Source organism: Cavia porcellus, unplaced genomic scaffold (genome assembly GCF_034190915.1).
Source record: "Cavia porcellus strain 051 isolate PalLab524CR breed Dunkin Hartley unplaced genomic scaffold, mCavPor4.1 scaffold_6, whole genome shotgun sequence".
Taxonomy (NCBI): Eukaryota; Metazoa; Chordata; class Mammalia; order Rodentia; family Caviidae; genus Cavia; species Cavia porcellus.
Genome location: NW_026947489.1, coordinates 20,484,256 through 20,506,451, shown reverse-complemented (window position 1 = coordinate 20,506,451; position 22,196 = coordinate 20,484,256). Strand labels below are relative to the sequence as shown.

Here is a 22,196-nt window from a genome sequence, read left to right as displayed (position 1 = left end):
ATGAGTATCTTTTAAACAACCATTTTTGCTCCAGGTTGGAGCACTGGTGTTGTGTTAAACCTCCATTACCACTCTCTGTTATTGGAACCCCCACCCCTAGAGTGATCTGGGAAAGGTTCTGTGCTCCTCCGCTGTCGCCTGCCTCCCAAAAGAGGCCCCGCTGGAGAGCTGGACTGCACCTCAGTTTCCCTGCCTCTGGAACTGATGTTCCAAAGCCAATCAAAGAACAGCACTTGAAGTGGCAGGGAGATTCCCAGGGGACAAGGACACCAGGGACTGGCCTGAGGCCAGGAGGAACTGGTTGGAGAGTCCAAGACTGTCTCCACTCTGTCCCCTCCTGCTGGCAGGAGGGCAAAATGCCATTCTGGGGACACAGCCATAATGGCGACAGGGGGTAAAAGTCTCACTGAGGCCAAGAGAAGGCGGAATGTGACAGGAAGTCGGGAAAACTCCCTTTTATAGGCATGTTCTTTTCATTTTTTTTTCAAGTTTACTCCCAGCGACAGTGCCCCCTTGAAAACATCAGCCCTGTTTGTAGTCGCGCCTAGGATAGGATGGGTCACTGGTGGACCCCTTCCCCATTTTGCCTGCAAGTTGCATGACCTGCATCGGAATCCACAGGGGGCGGGGGAGAATCCTTTCAGATCCTGGATGCGGCTGAATTCAGTGTATTTTGCTTCCTCGCCTGCACTCATCCAAACCCGGGGAGGAGAACCCTGCTTTCTTCTGCGCGTGAATGCTGTAGTGTGTCTGCCTGCTCCGGCTCCCCTAACCCTTTCTCTTCCTCTCCCACAGCGAACGCCCAGTTCTTCTCCGCAAACAGCTCACACTTGGCATCTTTTATGTCTTATTCATGTTTTATTATTTTAGAAAATAATCTCTATTAAAGCAAAAAGCTGGGACGCCTCCTCTCCCCAGACTGGATCTGAGCTCGCGTGGAAGCCTGCACCTGCTTTGCGCTCCTACCAGGAAGGGGTGCTTGTGTGGGAGGGAAGAAGGGAGGTCTGCGCCCCCGAATCCCGAGCGAGCAACCCGCCTGCCCCCTCACCCGGCAGCTAGCTCAGTGCACCCTAGAGCTGAGCCCGAGAAGCCGGCCTCTGACGGTGCCCGCGTGGCGCTTGCCAGAAAATACCCCTTGCATTTTAATTTCCCGGCCGCTTTTCTGGCATGCACCGCTCGCCCAGAGCCACCTCGGCTCCCCAGCGCAGCCCTGTCGGAGCTCTCCACGCCTTCTCCGCTCCCTGCGTGCCCAAGGCCGAGCCCAGAACCCACTGTCCAGACGGCGCAGTGGGCGTGAGAGCACCGGCGCCCCATGCTCCTCAGTCCCTCCTGGTCGAACCCAGCTCCCCGACTCTTCTCCATCGCCAGAACGCGTGTCGTTCGGATCTAGGTCCGCACGTCTGCGGCCCCAGTCCGGGGCTCCGCAAACCTCTCTAGGGTTCCCGTGCGCCCCGCGGCCCCACCCCCACCCCGGCGCTGTCCGCGAGCCTGCGTCCCCCAACCCTGCACCGGGAGCGCTCCTTGGTCACCTCGGCCGCGTTCATTTCACTTCCTCCCGCGGTCGAGATTGCAGCAAAACCGGGCAGCGCGAGGGCCAAAAAAAGTGGAAAGGAGAGCGCCTTTCGGGTCGCACAGCCAGCTCGGCCAACTCTCCCTCCCCAGCGCCGACCCTCGCAATCCCAACTGCAACTTTTTCCCTTCTGCCTCGTTTTCCCCTGGGCTGCGGCGTGCGGGGAGCGGGGCCGCGAGGCGTGGAGCAGGCGGGCGGCTGCGGGTGGCGCGCCGGCGAGAAGCTGCGAGCCGGCGAGTGGGTGGGTGGGTGGGGAAGGAGGAGGGAGAGGCTAGAGGGGAGGAGAGGGGTGTGGGGAGGGAAGGGGGGGGGAGATTCCGTTCTCCTGCCGCTCCCAGCCTGAGCAGGGGGCAGGGGGAAGAGGCCGCGCCGAGGGAGGGGAGGAGGGACGAGGAGGAGGGAGGGAGGGAGGGAGCCGAGGAAGACGCTCCGATAAGCCGTGCGTTTTGTAAGGCTCGGAGCACTTGTACATTTCTGCAGGCTCTCGGCGAGCCATTCGCGGCGGCGGCTGCTGCTGCAGCTCGGACTGCATCTTCCTCCTCCTCCTCGTCCTCCTCCTCTTGGTCCTCCTCCTCCTCCTCCTCCTCCTCCTCCTCCTCCTCCTCCTCCTCCTCCTCCTCCTCCTCCTCCTCCTCCTTCTCCTCCTCCTCCTTTTCCTCTCCTTGTGTGTGCCTGTGTGAATGTGTGTGTGTTTTGCAAGGTGTGTCCGTTTTAATTCTGCCCAGTAGGTGGGACTTGGTGACTTTAGCACCATTTCTCCTTCCCTTCTCCCCCTACCTTTTTATTATTATTATTTTGCTTCCCCACCGTCTGTTGCAACGCTGCTGCAAAGTCTCGGAGTCGGAGAGCGTACCTCGCTTCCGGAGCCCCTGGACCCGGCCAGCCGGCAAGCGCCGAGCGGGCCACCATGCCCGGCAGACCGCGCCACTAGGCGCTCCCCGCGGCTACCACCCGGCGGCGGCCGCGATGGTTTCAGAGGCTGAAGGATTTTGCATCTGATCGCTCGGCGTTTCAAAGGCAGAGGCCCCCCTCCCCCTCCCCCTCCCTCGCCGTCTTTGTTTCCTCCCCCCTGCTCTCCCCACTCCCCCCCACCCCACCCCCCTCTCCTCTCCTCCTCCTCTTTTTTAGAAGCAGCGATCGGAGATGGATGTCTCTCTTTGCCCAGCCAAGTGTAGTTTTTGGCGGATTTTCTTGCTGGGAAGCGTCTGGCTGGACTATGTGGGCTCCGTACTGGCTTGCCCGGCAAATTGTGTCTGCAGCAAGACTGAGATCAATTGCCGGCGGCCGGACGATGGGAACCTCTTCCCGCTCTTGGAAGGACAGGATTCAGGGAACAGCAATGGGAACTCCAGCGTCAACATCACGGACATCTCAAGGAATATCACTTCCATGTAAGTCGGGCGGCCGCTCCCCAGCCCGCCCACCCCGCGCAGCTCCGCGTCCCTCTCTCGCCAGTTCGCGGCCCGGAGCCGGCCCTAGTTCGCCGTAGCTCGCCCCGGCTCGCCGCCGCTCACCGATGCCAGCCTGGCGCGCGCCAGGCTCGCTCGGGCTCGGGAGACGCTCTGGGCTGCGGAGCCCAGGTGACGCCGGCCCTGCGAGGCGCGATCTAGGATGCTGGCGGGTGCCTTTCCAGGGAGAGGACCCCGGCCCGCCCAGGGCACGCAGGGCCCAGCTCCCACCCCGCCCCCACCAGCTGCCGGCTCCGTTGGGGAGTGCGAATGGGATTCTTCGCCCCTCACGAAATAGCAACAGTTTGGCCACGCTCAAGTGGAATAAAGTAGACCAGGCTGGATTCCCTGGCAGAGCGGCAGAGAAGGCAGCGCTTAGCTGGAAAGGAAGGTGACAGATAGGGACTACGTGACCCAGCCGAGATGTTTTAACTGTTTCCTTTTGGAGACAGCAAAACACGCTGTCAAGTAAACAAGTTGGGAGCTGGCTTCTCGGGGAGACTTTGGACGTGTCCAGGCCGTCATGGACGCCTGCCTCTTCCCTTCCCTTCTCGCCTGCCCGCCCTCTCTAGCCCCATTTTGGGCATTTCCGAGACCCCCCCCCCCCCATCCTCGCGGCATCTGGGTGCCTACAGATCCCATTCCTGCTAAGGCTCTGATAACTGCTCCGGATAAATCCGAGCCCGAGCCGGATGGTGAAGGGAGAGGACAGGGTGTGCATTTGGGGAAGGGGCTTCTATGCTCCTGCAGATCCAGCCATGTATTTGGAAAATCAAACTCTGGCTGCCGTTTGCCTGGTTCTGCCCCATCTAAGTGCCACCTGCTCTTTTCTTCACGTTATTTTTCTTCTATAGGATTGGGAGTCCGGGAAGCCAGCAAGAGCTCAGGGGCACCTGCCCATCCCTTCTTTTACCTCTCATCAACCAGGGGGCCCCCTCCCATCCTGCCCCTATGGAGAAGGGGTGCATGGCACCAGCATGTTCAGAGGGTTCCACTCCCTGCTTCTCCACAAGGCCCCTGTCCCTTGGGAGCTCCCAGGAGTAGGTAGGATGCTGAGAAAGGTTTGCCTTGGCATGCTGGCCGGGTTCCCAGGAAGGCACCTCAGAGGCAGGAGGCCGAAGATGCCATTGCATTGCTCTCCCAGCCTCAGCCCTCCCTTTGCTTGAGTGGGTGCAAAGGGACTGTGAAGCCTGGAGGAATTGTCCTGCTCTCTGGAAAGCCCGCCAGCCCTCCTGGCCTAATGGAGACTGCTTGTGTTCTTGCAGCTAACTATCTGAAGGAAGTGGTCAGCCAGGAGATGTCCCTGACTCCTGGCCCAGGAGGCAAGCTTGACCCATATCTCAGCTCTACTGTCCACCCCTCACCACCTTCACCAGACAACCAGCTAGTGTGGAAGGAGAGGCAGGAGACAGGAAAAGCTGGATAAACCCTTCAGTGGCAGCCTTCCCTGCAGGCTACAGCATCCAGCGCCGTTAGGGATGGAGGGAGGGTATTGTCAAAGAAACTCCGGTCTTGGAAATGCATCTCTGGGGGGCTATGTGTGGAGGGCTGAGTAGAGGGAGCTTAGTGGCGGGTCTTGGTTCTCCTGAGGAGCTTGACCTAGGGATGTCCAGGCAACTGGGTAGGCTGGGGGCTGGAGTGAAGTGCCCCACGTGCCTAAGAATCCCTGGAAACCTGTGAACTGCCTCCAGTTCTCTGTCTGCTCCAGAATCTTGTGTGTCTGTTGGGAGCCAGCAGGAGGCAGGGAGGGTCACTTAGGCTCTTTATAGTCACCAGGAGGTGTTGCTCCTCTAAAAACCAGGCTTGGAGAAGCAGTTTGATGGGGCCAGTTGGGTCTGTTTTTCCAGGTTGCTGGAGGAAGAGGGGACTTGGGTGGCCTCTTGTCTTCTATGGCATTAGAGGATCCCAGAAAGGAATCTCAGGGGACAGAAAGGAGGGAGTGAGTTCTGTGTATTCTCATTCTTGTTTCAGGACTTGGGCCCTGGCAGGCCATCAAGACTCTGCCCTAAAGCCACCCCAACATGAAAGAGCAGGGGAACTGGATTCTCACAAGAGCTGTGGGAGTAGCAGGTGGGGAAAGGCCAGAGATCAGGGGTCGGATGACCCTTTCTGACCCATCTTCTCCCCAGTGCCCTGTTATATCTGTGGCTGATATTGGCTGAACTCAGGGAAGGTCCCAGCCTCCTACTGCAGATGTAGAGTCCAGAGAGGAAGGGAGTCATGTTCACTTTGTGGAGAGCATGTTCTGATCCCTGTGTTATCCCAAGGAAATAAAGTTACCAGGGTTGAGGCAATTCTCCCCAGACACATAGATAGCCCCAGGAGGGAGCCTAGTTTGTCCAGCACCCAGTCCAAGGTCCCCACCCTGAGGCTCCTTGCAGGAAGAGGGTCCTTGCCTTGGCTGGGCCTAAGAGGAGAGGCTCCCAGGTTCTTCAGGCTCATGGTTTCCAGAGATAGAGGGTATAGGACCTCCCCTCCAGCACCCATCAGTTTGAAGCTTTGTGTGCTGGTGTCTGTGCTGGGTATTGGGGGAGGAAGATACTGGGGCCTCCGCAGTTCAGCTCCTATTCCAGAGGAGGAACTAGGGTCCCTGCCTCAGGGGCTAAGCTGATTGTGCCTGAGTTTTCAGAAGGACAAGGCTGTGTTCTGTGGTTCAGCTTCTCTGGGTAGGATATGCACTGGGTCCTGTGCCCATTTGGAGCTTGGCTGAGGGCTACCCATTGAGATCAGAAGGACATCAGCCACAGACCATCATCATCCACAGCAGAATGTGGGACTCCAAAGTCTCCCAACCCCCTTGGCCTCTTTCTGCCTGGTAGGCCAATCCTGTGGCTTTGGAGCTCTTAATACAAGGTAGCCTTCCCTAGAAAAGTCCATGCGTGGTCACACCCATCTAGGCTCTGACGTCACAAAGGCAAGAGGGTGGTGGCCAGGATGGTGGACTGTCTGGGTGACCTCTCTAGTCTAATGTGGGAGTGGGTTGGAATGGTGCATCTTTTGGCTGTTAGAAAGAAGACAAAAAGGGAGAAGATGACATTTTGGGCCAGGTGTTCTTGGGCCTGGCTGTCTGGGCTTGCAGGGATTGTGGGTTCTTGGCTGGGATACCAAGCTGAAAGCTGGATGTCACTCTGAACTGCCACAGAGTCCCTGGTGTTGGTAGCTGTCTAGTATCTTGATTTCTCCTGCTCTTCCAGAAGACAATCTCTGACTGGTGGAAGGGTCATTTGGGGCTTTAGTGCTATTTATCCTCTGGATTCTGTGCTTTTACAAGGATCAAGGAGAGACCCAGCCTTGATGGTTACCAATGAGAACTGGGGTCCAGAAAAATGTGAACCAGTCCCAAGGGTCTTGGGTGCTCTATTAGGGGGCTCAGCAAGCTGCTCAGAGCCCCAGGATTGGGGATCTGCTATCTATGTGAAGTAGGCACAGACATGAGGGGGTCTTTGGGCTGAGATTTGGAAGAGAAAGTGTTTATAGCCCCAGGAAAAGGGATACTTCCCTGATGAAAGCTGAGGACCCTTTACTCCACTGGTCTTGGAATTTTACCCTCAGGCAGAGCTGTTGATCCATAATTTTCAGCCCCAGCAAATCCAAAATCTTTGCAGTACTCCTTGGGACCAAAGGCACCAGCCCTGCAACTCCTGGGACCTGAGTAGCTTGGGACAAGACCAGCCCATCCTGGCCATGGCTTTGAGAGTAGATAGATTTTGGCTCCAAGAGGTCTGTGTTGAAGCCTGGGATGCATCTTCATGTCCTGTAGGGCTCTGGCTGCCCTCTGGCTAGCTGAGGTGGAGTGTGATATGATAGGAAAGGGTGGCAGGGATGTGTGTTGGTCAGGAGCCTTCCTTTGGATGGCTCTTCCCAGAATAGTGCTATTGTCACTGTGGCTTGAGTTCCCAGATCCAGTGATGCACTGAACAGCTCTTATAGTGTTCATAGGCTCCATTTCTAGCCTCTCCTTGTGGCCTTCAGGTGGCCAGTGGCAGACTAGAAGTTAGGAAAGGGGTGGGACACCTTATATACATCCTAGTTGTGCCCCCATATCTCTTGAGCTGTATGAAAGGGCTGTAACCTTTCTGAGCTTGTAGACTCAACTGTAAACTGAGACCTCAAGGCAGAGTGTCCCTTTCAACTTGAATATTTGCCATTCCAGGGCCCAAGGAATATCCCCTGAGGCTTAGCCAGGCCTCAGGAGGCTCATCCAGGTCCCTTTAAGGGACCCTTCTTTAGAATTGTGGTGACCCTTATTACACTGCCAGAAGGAGGTCAGAGGTGCTCCCTCACTGGCCAGGGCCACTGGTCATTTCATTCTGCTTTTCCTTTCCTCCTCTAGAGAACTAAGATCACCCAGAATTTGTGACATATGACAAAATTTGAAGTCAACTACTCAGACCAGATGTCACACTTGGGAAAGTTACGGGACCTGCAGCTTCTCCTCATAGGCTGGACACTGACCTATATGACCCATGGCATTCTGTATTCTAGGATTGGGAGCAGGAGATGTCCCCTACATAGGTTTTAACCCTCGTTAGAACAAGGATTGTGCTGAAGTGTAAGAAGAAAATATGATAATTTCTGTTTCAAAAAATTCTTGCATATAAAAGGGAATATTTAATATTTAATGTACAGATTGAAGATATCTAAGCATATAATTTAATAAATATGAGTGTTTTGGGGTTGCAAGATAAATTTTTTTATTGCTGAATTGTGCATAGTCAAAGCAGCATGGTGCCCTCCATTTTTGTGACTGGAAAGCCCTGTGCTTGAGGGGGAGAGGGGAGGGGACAGGGAGGTGAACCTGAAGGCCCTGATTCTCCTTCTTCCTGCTTCCCCAAGGAGGATTTGGTGAACTGGGTGGCGGGTAGAAGAGATCAGGCTAGGCTGGATCAGATAGGAGAACTCAGATCCCCATCAGGATTCCCAAGGTCTGCAAGCCTCCTCCCTGCAAACCTTCCCTATCAGCTCTCAAAAGATGGCCTTCTATGACCTTCCAGGACCTGCCTTTTGTCCTTGTGTTGCAAATTCTTCATCTCCATGGATATTGCCATCATTCAATTCTATCAAATTCTAATTTTTCTGTTGTTGAATTTGTTTTTGCAAGAGCTACTTGAAGTATATAAGCAGAGCTTATTAGGCCCATTTTACAGATTCACTAAACAACATAAAGAACCAGATTGGAGTCCCAAGGGCTGAGTTGCCATGGTTCCCCAGAGGGAAGGTACAAAAGCTCTGAAGGAGTCTGCAGCTCCTCCCACATTGGTGCCATTCTCTCTTGGGCTCTGGCTGTTCAGCCAGATACCCAGTGGCTTATTGGGAAGGGAGGTGTAAGGATTTTTATCCAGAAAGTTCTTATTCTTCCAAAGGGCAGCCTTACAGGAATAACCTATCCCTGATGGGCTTGATGAAGAGTAGCCCAGAAGGAAGCTGGACTTAGTCACCTAGATCTGCTGCTGACCAGCAAGCTGAGCCATCAGCCCAAGTCATTTGCCATTCCTGAGCCCTACTTGAGAAATGGAAATGCGCCAGTATCCAGGCTCACTGCTGGCCCTTTCTGATGGGTTGGACCATTAGCAGTAAGGAATTCAGTGAAGTCTAAAGCTGAGCTCAGTGTCCAGAGGAGTCCATAGCACCCCGCCCCCAAGTACAACCTCCAAGTTTCTGCTGCCCCCGGGTGCAGGACTCACAGAGATTCAGAGCTGGAGGCCACCGCAGCAAGCATGGCCACATTGGTGCCATTCTCCCTTGGGCTCTGGCTGTTCAGCCAGATACCCAGTGTCTGATCCCCTTGAGGTCCCCAGACTGCTGGAGACTACTCATCCTAGGCCCACTCCAGTGCTGGGGCAACCTCCTGCTCTGCCCTGGCTCTGGTCTGGGGAACCTCATAGAAACCAGAGGCTCCCCCACAACTGTGCTCCCTCTACGGTGATGTTTCCAAATTCAGGGTCCTCAGAGGTAAGCAACTCTGTGAGGCTGGCAGCCCCAGGGTGCCTCACAGCCTACAGCCCACACCAATTAGAAAGGAACACAATGAGGGTTTCTGCTGAGATATTTAAGTACAGGCTGTCAAATCAGGGGGCTCAGCAGGCCTGGAAGCCGGGGGAGCCTGTCCTTCCTCCTCTGTGCCCGCTCCCCGCTCCCCGTACCTAACTTGTTCCATCTAAAAGCTTCTGGTTGGTGGAAAATTCTCAGTTTCTTCCTCAGACAGACTTGTCAGGCCTGGAGACGCTGGCAGCTTCTCGCTTTTTACACCCAGGGTTCCAGGTGCTCCTCAGGGCCTCAGTTGTCTTATCTTTAAGATAAGGGTAATGTAACAATGACTTTACACATCAATCTGTGGAAGTTCAGCATCCAGTGTCACTCCTGGCATAGAGAAGGCTGTCAATGCATGATAACTCATAACAGCTAGCATTTACTGAGTGCATGATACCTAATAACCGCCAGTATGTAATAAACATGTGATAACTAATATGGTTAGGACTTACTGAATACATGATAACTGATAAAAGCTAGCATTTGTTGAACACTTATGATATCCCAGACACCGTTCCAAGCACTTTAAGGATGATGCCTCATTGTGGCCTCACATTGGCCTGTAAGGTATGCACTATCATTAGCATCATTTCAACAATGGGGAAACTGAGTCCAGAGAAGAAACTTGGTTTGCTTACTTTCACACAGACAATATGTGCTAAAGCAGTTTGTCATTTAAATACTAAGCTGTATTGGCTTTCTCTCTTGCTATACTCTTATGCACACTAACAGACATAGATATATATATATTCACACAAATACACATACACATACATGAATATATTGCTATTATGATAAATTAAGACTAAAACAAAAGGATTGACATGGAGGTCTAGGAGGCTCTCATATTTTGTGTCTGGCTGAGAACTGCCCTGCCTAGGTTAGGGGGCACTGAAAATGGGATAATTATGGACCTGATGTTAATCAATTAGTGCTGGCCAGCATAGTCCAAGACTGACCACTGATAGTGAGGGAGATTTTGGTCTCTCCTCCTGACCTGCTTCCAATGCATGACCCTCCCTACCCCTGCATCTCAGGAAACGCTCTCTCAGACCTCCTTGTCCAGCCCATGCTGTCCTGGCCACTGAGGTCAGGTCAGCTCCATAATAACCCAGGTGCCAGCTGAGACTGGCAGGGATTCAGGAGGCTGCTGGCTGGGTCCCAGTCAGCTGCACTCTGGAATGAGGCACAGTCAGCAGGACAATGCCCCTTACTGCCCATGGCTTCTCCCAGCTAGGGCTTTGGATATCAGGGCTGTCTTTGGGTGCAAGCAGAAGGGGCCATCTATTGTGCTCTTCAAGAAGAACTGGAAGTTGACGTTCAGAGCATCTTCCCTGAAAGGTGATTTCCAGGTCTTCCGTGCCATTGCAGAATAAGCAGCCTCTGCTCCAGCCTTCTCTCTTGCTCCGGCTCGCTGCCCTTCTTGCTCATGGCGCCTCCATCTGTATCTCTGTAGGGAAGAGCTCTGAGCCTCAGGGGGCTACAGCTGTCCCCAGGGACAGCTGCAGTGTTCTGCAGAGCAGCTAAGACTGCAGGCCCTCTCTGTGCAGGCCCCATGGTTGCTGCTTCCGGGCCATGTGAGTTGACCGTGTCATACATCCTCTCTAAGGCTCAGTTCCCACTCCTGAGAGTAGCTATTATTAACTGTCCAGCGTGGCTCCCTCACAGGGTCACTGGTCATTGCTGAATCAGTGTGATGATACAGTTGATGGGCCGTGCGAACAAGTGGGCGCCATGTTGGTTATTTCTGTTTCTAGGTGACCAGGAGGATTTTTGAGTTAGGAAGACTTGGAACCATAAACCATTAGATTTGGGAAGGGGCTTGGACATCGTTTGAACCAGACCCAATTTTAGAGGAAGGAGTTGAGGCTTAAGAGAGGTGAACTGTTGTGGCCCAGTCACCCAAGGAGCTCCTAGGCTGAGACACAGCAGGACACAGTGCCCTCCCTCTGTGACTGGCAGGGTCCCAGATCTATTCCCTTCCTTCTGGTGTCTGCTCTGAGGCCAAGGGATGGGAGGCAGGAAAAGAGCTTTGAGCTTCAGCTGAGAGGGAGAGAAGAACAGTGCCAGGTTAGATCTGGAGATCTAGTCCTGGCTACCTGTCACCGTGCGCTAGGCTGTGCGTGCGCGTCTAGGGGCGTCTCTGTGCATGCACCGGGCCGCTGCTGTATTTCCTTGCACATCAAGTATGCGGTCTTAGGAAAGCAATCTGAAAGCTTCTGGTTTCCGGCTTGCTGAGATCCTCTAGCTCATGATGGCCACCAGAGGGCATTGCGGCGCGTGAGACTGTCTGCTGCTGGTGGCTGTGCTGGGAGGGAGCAGGGACGTGGTCCCCGGCTGGTGGGAAGTGCGCGGCCCGCCCTGCTTTTGGAGCGTTCCCTGAGCCGGGACTGAGCAGCGAGGCCAGCTGTCCCTGAGGCACGGCTCTGCCTCCATTGCACCCGCGAGACTCCGGACCTGGGCATCCTGGCTCCGGAACTCCTGGATCCCCAGGAGTGGGCTGGCATGGTGCCCCATGGAGGGGGTGCCCTTTCCCCTCTCATCTCAAGCTCAGACAGCGGGAGGGAGCAGCGCATTTACACAAGGGTGACAGAGATGAGCTAACGGACCCAGCTCCTGCCCAGGACAATCACAGGCTTCATAAGGACGCGGGAAAGCTGGCAGCCGGTTACACTGTGGGGTTAGTGTCATGGAAGAACTGCGCTTTATGTGTCCTCAGATCAGGGTATTTGATATGCTTATTCCTGTGACAGGCTCTCACCTCTCTCTGCCTCCCAACCCCAACTCGGGAATCGCTGACAGCCAAGCAGGTGCTTGGCTGTTCTGGGCTCCCGTGTGTTTCGAAGATGAGCGCTCAGATGCCCTGTCTCAGCCTCTGCAGACCTCAGTGAGCTTTCAGGGATGGCCTTTGCTGTGGCAGCCGGTGCCTGACTAAGCAAGATCTTAGGGCCCCCCTGGTAGGGCTGTTGTCAGCCCCTGCTCTCCATGACACATGTTGGCCGGCTCTGTTTCAGATACCGCTTCTATCAGAGCACGAGTGGTTTTGTTTTATGCCCCAGCTGATCCACGAAGGCCCCTTGCCACCTGCTTCCTAGACTGGGTCCCTTGTTTCTGTGGTGAGTCAGACTGGCAGGGTTAGGGCCTGTACTGTTCCCCAGGGCTGCAGGCAGGGTCCTTTTTCTCATGGTCAGCCATTGCCCACCAGCCTATTTCTGGTAATTTTATGAGGTTGGACCACTAAAGAGCGTTAAAGAAGTGGACATTTCTGGCACTCGATGCTGGAGCCTTCTGCATACCCAGCCAAGATTATTTATGGAAACTACTAAATGAAGCTCGGATCATGAGCTAGCCTCGTGTGCCCTGGGCTCCCTGCTTAAATTTTTGATTCTCGGTTTCCTCACCTGAAAAATGATGATAATAAAAATAGCACAGGGTTGCTGTAAAATTTCAGTGGGAATGTGTGGAGTGTGTAAAACTCTGACTGCTGGGTCTGCTCACCTTCCAATGTACATTCCAGAGCCTCGGCCCCATGAGCACAGATGCTTTTCATGGCCTTTCTGGGTTCTTCCTGTTCTCAAATTATCCTTCCAGCCCATTTCCCCACACTAACAGATTCATCTTCTGAACTTAGTGTTCAGTTAAGTCACTTCCATGTTTCAGTGTTCTTTGCCCGGGAGGCAGCTCAGCACCCCAGGAAGAGTAGAGACTTCTTTAGCAGATAGGTAACTTTCCTGGCCTTGGCCCCATGTGGCAATTGACTTAATGCCTCTGAGCTTTTTTTCCTCATCTGGAAAAATCAGGCTTCTGCATCCATCTTCACAAAGTGGTGGTGAGTGTTAAATGAGAGGAAAGTAAGTGCCTGGCCTGTGGTGGGTACACCGAGGCCGTGTGGCTCGTGGCACAGTGGGAGACCTTAAGAGTGGGGGTAGCGGCATGTTGGGGTCCTTGCAGAGTGGAGCTAGAGAAAGCTACAAGAAGATCTAGCACTTGGATAGCGCTGAGTGAGGAAATAGGAGGACTCCAGTGGTGCATGTCTGGAAAAACGGACGGTGGCTAAGGCACAAGGACAGAGACACTCTTAGGCTTCTGCCATGGAGGCCTCCTTCGGATACCAGGCACTGGAATATTTCAGTGACAGCCTTTCTGCTGACTTCCTTCCCTACTCCCAAGCTGTGGGGGTCTCTCTGTTCTGGATCACATGAAGCACCCTGTCTCCAGGTGATATTGTCCCATGCAGTGTCACCATGTTCTCTCATATCACCTTCCATTCCCTTGTCGATACCCCCCAACCTCCCTCTCCCTTTTTTTTGGAGCTGGGAATTTAACTTAGAGTCTTGCGATTGCCAGGTGGGCACTTACATTGCTGAGCTCTATCCCCAGCCCGAATCCCCTTTTGACTACTGCAGTTGAGTAAAACTGTCAGCCACAGATGAGGCTCTAGGAGCAGGCCTGACAGAGAGAATTTGGGAATCCGGTGAAATCCAAGGGACTGAGAATCCCTCCAGTTTACCTGTAAGAGCCTTAACTACACAGTCATTCCAGTTCCATGTTGAGCCACTAGAGGGCACTAGACCATGATGTCTGCTGAGAGGGTCGTGCCAGTTGCTTCTGTGTATACGTCTTGGATGAAAGTCTGCTGTGCGTGGTGCTTTCCTTCCAGATGCTGGCAACTCTGAAGTCAGGGCCAACCAGCTGGATTTAACTGCAGCTGATATCACTAAGACTGAGATCTCAAGGGTAGTGAAAATGTCATGAAATTTGGTGTGAAGCTTGAGTTCCAATCTTGCCCTCTTTCCTTGCTTGTTTTTTTCAAATAATGAATAAGCTACTTAGTTTCTCTGGATCTCATTTTCTTTATCTGCAAATAAGAAGTTATTGGTAGTTGCTGGGAGATGCTACAGGGGTTGAATTCTGTGCTGTGTAGAAAGTGTCTGGAGCATGGTGAGTTCTCAGTGATTGGCCATCAGCCTCTTGCTAGGAAGAAAAAAAGATGAACTTAGGTTGTCACTCAGGAGATGTGTATGGGATCCTGTTGGTTACAGGGGTCATTTAACACCCCCCTCCCTGCCCCCAGGAATGCTTTAGGGTTACAATGAACTGGGGGCAGCAGTGACACCCAGTGGCTGGAATGGAGAATAGCAAGTGTCTTCTGCCCTTAAAAGTTCTTGTTGAACTGTTGGGTATTGATGGGCGGAAGTGGGGTGAGACTGAATCTGAGGATCCATTAACAGTGTTCTTCCCCTTTAATTGCTAGGTGCTATCTGTCAGTGGTTCTCTGAGGTCATTACATTAGTGCGGTGACAGCTGCTGGGTTGTCTCTTGCTTGGACTCATAGGATGAGGTCACAAATGAAGAAAATACACACACAAATGACTGACATTATTGCTACCAACCAACCCTGGCATCTAAAATTCAGACCCTTCTGGTGTTTATTGGAGCACTTCTCTTTTTGAGATGCTTTAATAAAATAGATCTTGTTGGCCTTGGCCAGGAGACTTGAGATCTCTGGGTCTCAGCGTATTTATCTGGAAAACATGGGGGTTGGCCTGGTTGAACTTGAGTGTCTTCCAGCTTGAACTTGAGTGTCAGACATCACTGTATGCCCTTTGCTCGGTCTCTCTGTGTATGTGTGAAGTGAGAAGGGGGCTGTGATAAATGCTAAGTTTCAGTCTTTGAAGGTGAGGAATGTCCAACCTGGAGAAGGGAGGGGCCTTCTCCCAGGACAGCGGTAGCCCCAAGGCTGAAACCAGGGTGATTCTGTGTCCTCATCCTGTGGAACTTCCTCATTTATGTACCTGAGACCCACGAGGGAGCACTGGCAGGCGTGCCAGGCTCAGGAAGTCATTTAATGTCAGCTTTGCTCCCTCCGGATTGTGTTTCTGACTCTCTGCCACCTCCTAAGCGGCAGTCATTTTAACAAATGTGCAGATAAGACGCTGAACAGAAGGAACAGGAGGCAGGGGTGGGGCTAGGTGTGGAGGAGGGGTCGGGTGGTTCCCTTGGCAGAAACTTTTTTTGGAGGCACCTTGGAGGGACAGTCCTGGAAGAGGAGCTGGGAAGGAGTGCCTGATTTCAGGAGCCTGTGGCTCAGGGCTGCAGCCTCTCTCTGTGTCCTCTGGCGGGCTTTTGGCCTCTGTCCCAGGGGCAGATGATGGAGAAGAGGCCTTATGTGGCCTTGTTTCATGGCCTGTTTTCCAAGTGCATGATGGGATCTGGAGTTGGCGGCATGTTTGGCCTGCTGTGAGCGCTGCCCTGCAGCTGAACTGAGGCTGTGGGTACCCAGGCCACAGCCCTTATTGCCAGCCAAGGCCATCCTTACTTACAGGATGCTGGGAAAGATGAGCAGATGTGCTAGGATGCCAGTCTGGCTTCACCTTCTGCAGGACCCGCAGGGGAAGGCGTCCACCCTTTTCCATCTTAGTAGCTAGTACTGGCCATATACCCAGCCTGGTGCTAAGCCCTGGGATACAGTAAGTAAACGAGGAAATAAAAGACCAAGATCCTGCACACTTGGAGTTTAGAAATGAATGGATGTGGTTAGGTACTAGATAAATGATCTACAGCTCACAGGCAATCTCCAGAGAAGCAAGGGCAGAATTTTAGAAAGTGGATCTAACGTACAGTTGGAAGAAAAATGTGTAGGTATGAAATGTGGCTTCCTTAAGGTGGAAGGGTAAAGTTTTCCTACATGGAGGTTTAAGCATCCCAGATATACCTGCTATCAGCAACTTTTCATGGTGGTGGTTGTGGGATGAGAGGTCCAGACTGTGCCCCATGGGCACAGAGTTGGTGCACTGGTCTTGCCCTTTTTCATAGAGGCCTTTTATGGGAATCAACCTACCGGAAGACAAGAGAGACAAGTTCCATTTCTTTGCCTGTGTGAGACAAAGGTTTGGGGCCATGGGTTGCTAACGAGGGGACCCCAGGTGGCTGGAAGAAGGGGAAATAAAATGTGGAGGGAAGAGTGTGGCAGGAGCCCTGCTAGGCAGCTGTTGCTCATTGATCATTTATTCACTGTGGGCTCATTGGAGAGCCTCGGTGGTCAGGCACGCTTGAGGGGACAAGGAAAGCAGCCTTGCACAGGACAGGTGAGGTGCGCAGTGTCCTTGCTGTCCTAGGACATGTGAGGTTGAGCAGTGATCCTCCGGGTCCCTCACTCTCACACCCTGGGTACTTGTGGGGAGGGAGCTAGCTTTGTTCCCCATGTGCTGGCTGGAAGTTGAACAGAATGACTGTCCATGGTATTGAAGATTAGGCCTTCAGCTTCCTCTCCAGCAGTCTACGAGTTCCAGTCTACTCGTGACCCTCTACTGAGCCTGTCCTCTGCCCACTGCCCACTGCCCACTGCCCAGTCCCCACCCTCCCCTTTCAGCTCACAGCAGGGCCCCAGGCATTGAAGTGGAAGGTGTGATCCCTGGATTCCTTTTCCTGGCACAGCCGATTTCTGCAGAACGACTGGTCCCCCTTCCCTGTTCTCCTGCTCCAGCCCTGGTGACCAGTGGGGGACTCCTACCAGGCGGCTGCTGACCCTGCTGCTCTCCCCTGTGCTTTGTTTAGTCAAAGGATTCTTGCCTGCAGTCTGGTCAGGCCTCTACCCTGTCACTTTCTACCCATGCCTGTCCTTACCTGCCCAGGAGGGATCCCTGGAGAGAAGAGGGTGGCTTGGCCAATGTCTGAGTCCATCTGAGGCTCCCTGAGGCCTGGGTGGCCCTGGGCTTGCAGATGCTTCTGTTTATTTTCTGAGCTGCTATGAGCTCCTGAAGACAGGCACTGGGGCTGCTTCTACTCTGTCCCAGCCTTTACCAGGTGTGAGTATGGACCTGTAGACCAAAGAGACTCCTTGCCTCGTCCCACAGCTCCCTTCCACCTGGCGAGGGTACACACAGCCCTACCCAGGTGCTGGCGACACTGTTCCCATTGCTCTCCCTGTTTCCCTGGGCTTTGGGCTCTGCTTGCAGTGGAGAGATTTGCTAGGGAATCTCTGGGAGAGATTTGCTAGGGAAACCTGAACTCATCTCAGGGAGAGAGAAGGTGGCATGATGGCCACATTCCAGGGATTACAGGGCACTTCTGTTTTAACCCCAGTGCAGCCTGATGAGACAGGTGCTACCACAGGTTGTGACTCCCTTATCTGAAATTGTTTGGGACCAGAAGTGTTTTGGATTTTGCATTGATTTTGGATCTTGGAATATCTGCATGTACATAATGAGGTATCCTGGGGATGGGACCCGTGTATTTGTTTCATATACACCTGATATGCATAGCCTGAGGGTAAGTTTATACAATATTGTTAATAATTTTGGGCATGAGACAAAAGTTTCATGATGTGGAATTTTCCACCCATGGCTCAAAAATTTCCAGATTGTGTTTTGAGTTTTTAGATTAGGGCTGCTCAGTGTGTATCATCCTGATTGTGTAAAATGAAAAATTGAGGCCCAAAGTGGCTGTATCTCCCCGACAGGCCATTCAGCTAGCAAATGGCAGATCTGAGGTGTGAACTCAGTAGGTCATGCCCTGAATTGCAGGTGACCTCTCATTCTTGCCAGCCCCCATTTCCCTTCTGTTCTGAGCCCAGCCTTCCTGCCATGGCACACTGGCACCCTTAGCTGGCAGGACAGATGCCTGCTGCCCCGCTTTTCAGCTTGAGTACTAGCAAAGTGTGGGGGGAGAAGGAGCTCGTGGGTCTCAACAGAGTTTAGGATTCCTGGATTTCCTACGAGCTGGTACTTTCAACCCCATCCTCGTGGGATGTCCTCTGAGTGAGTGTGGAATGGGGCTAACTTCTTTGGTCCTGCCTCTGCCACCAACGCACTGGGTCAGCCTAGGCAATGCCTTTTTGGTCTCTCTAGGCCTCAGTTTCATTATATCTGAAATCAAGAGGCTGGACTTAGTGATCTTTGGGGTCACAGTTCCAAAGTGGTGGTTGGCAGTGGGCTGAGGGGGGTTCTCTGCAGACACATGTTCTGCAGGCGAGAGGTATTCCTCTGTGCTACGTACCCATCAGAGGGATCCTGTATGAGTGTTTTAGTCACTCATCTGGGACATGATACTAACACCTACAATTTAAAGGAGGAGAGGTTTAAATTGGCTTATGGTTCAGGGAATTCAGTCCCTGGTGGCCTGGCTCCAAGACATCATGGCAGAGTGCCTGGTAGGGGAAATCTTCTCACATCATGGCAGCCAGGAAGCACAGAGAGAAGGGAGGAATTAGGGATAAGGACAAACCCCTCCAGGTCATACCCCTAGTGACCTCCTCTAACTATCCCTGCTGCTTTTGAGAACATTCAGCCATGCGCTCATCAATGAGTTAATCCACGGAGGAGGAGAGCACTGCTACGAAGACCCCGTCTCTGAACACATGACCGAGGGACTTATTAAAGCGCAGAACATTGGGCTCCTTTACCCAAGGGTCTCTGACTCCCGCCATCAACTGTGGTCCTGGGAATCTGCATTTTGGTACTGCAGAAGCTGATTAACATACCAAGGAGAGTGACTGCTCAGGTGTGGACAGCTTCCAAACTGTAGGAACTGAAATAGGATCAGAGGCAGTGTGGTATTCTACTTAAGATCTTTATGAACAAAGTTCAGAAAATCAGAATGACCCCATTCTCGAAGAACACAGATGCACAGCCCAGAGTGGATTTGTCTTGTGGCTGGACTCTCTTTCTGGTCCCCTGCCCATCTCTGCTTCAGATGTCGTGCCTGGCTCCATCTTGACTTTGGCTACATACTCCACGCAGGGCTGGATTTGACCTGAACTTGGTTAGACCTACACAGTTTAATATGTAGCTGCGTGATGAAAATACAATTATGCTTTACAGAACGTCCTTCTACACTCAAGTTGAGATTTACAAATGGTACAGAAGGCAATGAAAATAATTCTGTGATTGCAGCTCAGGAGCCTTACTTGGCTCCTAAGTGCCCCACGGTAAAATCAGTCTTCTCAGTGCACTCAGAGCCTTTCACGATCAGGCTACATCTCTCTGGAGTCTGGTCTTCTGTCATCCTTCCATGGGAATCCTGTGTGCCAAACAACTTGTATCTCCTGTTCATTCCCTAAACATTCCCAGGCAAGTGCACATGGTGGTAGACAGCTGTTTATCCCAGCACTCTGGTAAGCTGAGGCAGGAAGATCTCAAGGTTGAGCCCAGCTTGAGTAACTTATCAACTTTGTGAGACCCTGCCTCAAAATAAAAAATTAAAATAAAGGGCTGGAGACATAGCTCATTGCAAAGGCCCTGGTTAAACCCCTAGTACCACAAAAATGAAACCCATTATGCCAGATCATTTATTTTGGCCACACCGCTTCTCCTGTCATTGCTCCAACGACAATGTCCTTTAATCTTTTCACCTGGACTCCACTTGTCTCTCCAGTCCCACCTTTGAGACTTGTTACTCAGACCCTGTTTGCAGATTATTTTCTCTCTCTCCAGCCCCTGGAGGACATAGTAAGAGCAACTTTTACTATGTAAAAGTGCTTCCTTGGGACCTAGCAGTTTATATAGGAGCTCACTTAATCCACCCAACAGCGCTCTGACTGGAGACCTGTCGTCACTTTACAGCTGAGGAAACAGAGACTGGATGGTGTGGGAGCCTATCTGAGGCCACAGCCGTATGCAGCAGTTAGGATTCAGACCTGGGCTGAGTGCCGGACTTGTGGTCCTGTGTTTATTGTGCAAAAGCAAAGCGGTTGGAAACAATCTTAAATGTCACCAGGAGACATTTGAAGCAAGAGAGAAGTCATGGCATATTAAAATGACAGAATCCGACACAGCAGTTATAATAAAAAAACTGTTGTATAGAAACATGCCTGTGTTTTGCAAATATAATGCTGACCAGAACTAAAACCATTTTCAGAATGACACACCATATAAAAGTTAGCAATCACAGTGACCAATGTAGTACAGCGTTCATGAACACAGTTATAAAGTAAGAAGATAAAATCCTGAACTGACTACAAACCAACTTCAGGATAGCCCTGGTCTCTAGGGAGAGAGAAGGAGGAGAAAAAGGGGCCAGGGAAGCTGGAGGGGTTTCTGGAGGAGCCACCAGGTCTGGAGGACTTGTTACTCTGCAGTCTTCTTCTTCTTCTTCTTCTTCTTCTTCTTCTTCTTCTTCTTCTTCTTCTTCTTCTTCTTCTTCTTCCTTCCTTCCTCTTCCTCTTCCTCTTCCTCTTCCTCTTCCTCTTCTTCCTTTCTCTTCCTCTTCCTCTTCTTCCTCTTCTTCCTCTTCTTCTTCTTCTTCTTCTTCTTCTTCTTCTTCTTCTTCTTCTTCTTCTTCTTCTTCTTCTTCTTCTTCTTCTTCTTCTTCTTCTTCTTCTTCATCTCAGCATAGAACAAAATAGTAACATGTTTAATCCCAGGTGATGGGCAGGTGTGGAACTCAACCTACTGTCCTTTGTTCTTTTTCTATTAAAACTTTAGTAGCCCAGGTAATAAAGCTATTATACCCACCAGATTTGTAGTTTAAAATAAAAGCAATATTAAAATCATTGTGTTGACTGGCTGCAGCTGCCATAACAAAGCTGCACAATGTGGAACGCTTAAACAAGAGAAATGCGTCTTTTTGCAGTGCAGACTGCAAGTCCAACCAAGGTGTGAGCAGGGTTGGCTTCTTCTGAGACCTCTTTCCAGCGATGTGACAGTGGTCACTTCCCCTCACGTCTTTCCACTGTCTTCTGTGTGTGTGTCTGTGTCTTAATTTCCTCTTGTTATGAAAATATCAGTCATGTTGGAGCAGGACCCACCTGGATGATCTCATTTTAACTTAATTACCTGTTCAAAGACCCTCATAGAGATATTCTTGGAGGTCAGGATTTCACTTCTGAATTTGGAAGGGGGTACTATTCATGTATTTTAAAAAATTTACATGTTTACTGAAATTATCAGGGTATTTCTTAGATTTCTGAGGGCAGAATGCTGCAGATATTCTTCAAAGCTGAGTTTTCTTCACATTGGGGGTGCTTCTTGTTGCTGGTGCCCCAAGTATCTGTTTGTGTGGCCCTGTAAGCAGGAGAGCCTGAGGAAGAGGCTCTGCATTTTAGGAGAAATGCTTGAGTGATAGAGGGAAGGACACACAGAAGGAAGGGCAGCAATCTGAGTAATGGGATAATGCTATTTATCTTTGCCTTTCTAGTGCTTAGCATATGCTTGGCTAAGTACCTACTGGGCTAACACAGAATGAATGAATGAATGAATGAATGAATGGATTCTCTGCTGGGACCAGTAGGCTGTGAGGACTTTTTGGAGGTCAAAGGACCTCAGGTGATCTGATTCCCAAACAGGGCAGGTGTGGCTAGGCTCAGGTGGTGCAAGCCGAGCCATGATTCTCCACCTGGTTTGTTGACACATCTGCGGCCAGCAAAGGAGGCATGGCCCCTCAGGAGGGCTCCTAGAGTCCTGTTGACAGAGCTCCAGCTCAGGAATGCAACTTGCTAAAATATATTTGTTTATTCAGAGTTTTAATTAGCATGTTTAAATATTAAAGAGTAAACAACGTGTGTCTAGTGGGACTCAACATTTATCATCAGGAGTTTGGGCTTATTTAATTATTTGTGCTTTCCCTGCCCTAGAGTCAGGTTTCTGGCTTTGTTCTGGGGAAGCTGGGGAGTATGGCTCTCCCAGGAGTAAGCGGGAGGAGGAGCAAGGGGTACAGGCAGGAAACCACTTCTGACAGGTGGAGCTGTCCAGGCAAGAGAAACCAAGCCTCTGCGTTTACTAAGTGCAGAGAGGGGAGATTTTTGCAGTTTCAAACAGTGGGACCATGGGTGAATTCATAGGGCTGGTGACAACTGAGAGGATGTTGGGTGCATCTCTACAGCTTGGGGACCAGAGAGCCCTGGAGTGTGCTCCCAGGAGCATATTCATTTTAGCGCCTGTGTGCTAACTTCTGTGGGAGCAGCTTCTGCCCCATATCTAGAGACATGTGGGCTGAATAGTGTTTGGATCGCAGCAGCCCAATGAAATGTGTCCAGTAGCAGCAGCGGCCAGGAAAGGGAAGGGTCTCCGGCAGAATGAAGGAGACCCCTAGGTGCCACTGCAGGTGGAACTGTGTGAATCGGGTGGTGGGGTGGGATGCGTGTCGAGGATGGTTTTGCAACTGGTCTGCATTACCATATCCCTGCAAATGAAGTCCTGGAGGCTGAGCGA

General features: G+C 51.8%; 1 protein-coding gene across 6 annotated transcripts in view; it reads left to right on the top strand.

Moving 5' to 3' along the window:
* Positions 1 to 1,036: 1,036 nt before the first annotated feature.
* Positions 1,037 to 22,196, top strand: part of Ntrk3 (neurotrophic receptor tyrosine kinase 3) — a 382,309-nt gene continuing 361,149 nt past the window's right edge. For 2 of the 6 annotated variants that reach the window (XM_003475257.5, XM_063250016.1), the window contains exons 1-2: positions 1,793 to 1,811; positions 2,699 to 2,961. In XM_003475257.5, coding sequence (XP_003475305.1) covers positions 2,714 to 2,961 — 248 coding nt within the window. In that variant the 5' untranslated portion in view covers positions 1,793 to 1,811; positions 2,699 to 2,713. Of the gene's footprint in view, positions 1,812 to 2,698; positions 2,962 to 22,196 lie in introns of those variants that run through there. The other 4 variants (XM_063250019.1, XM_003475258.5, XM_063250018.1 and 1 more) reach the window with 3 other exon arrangements.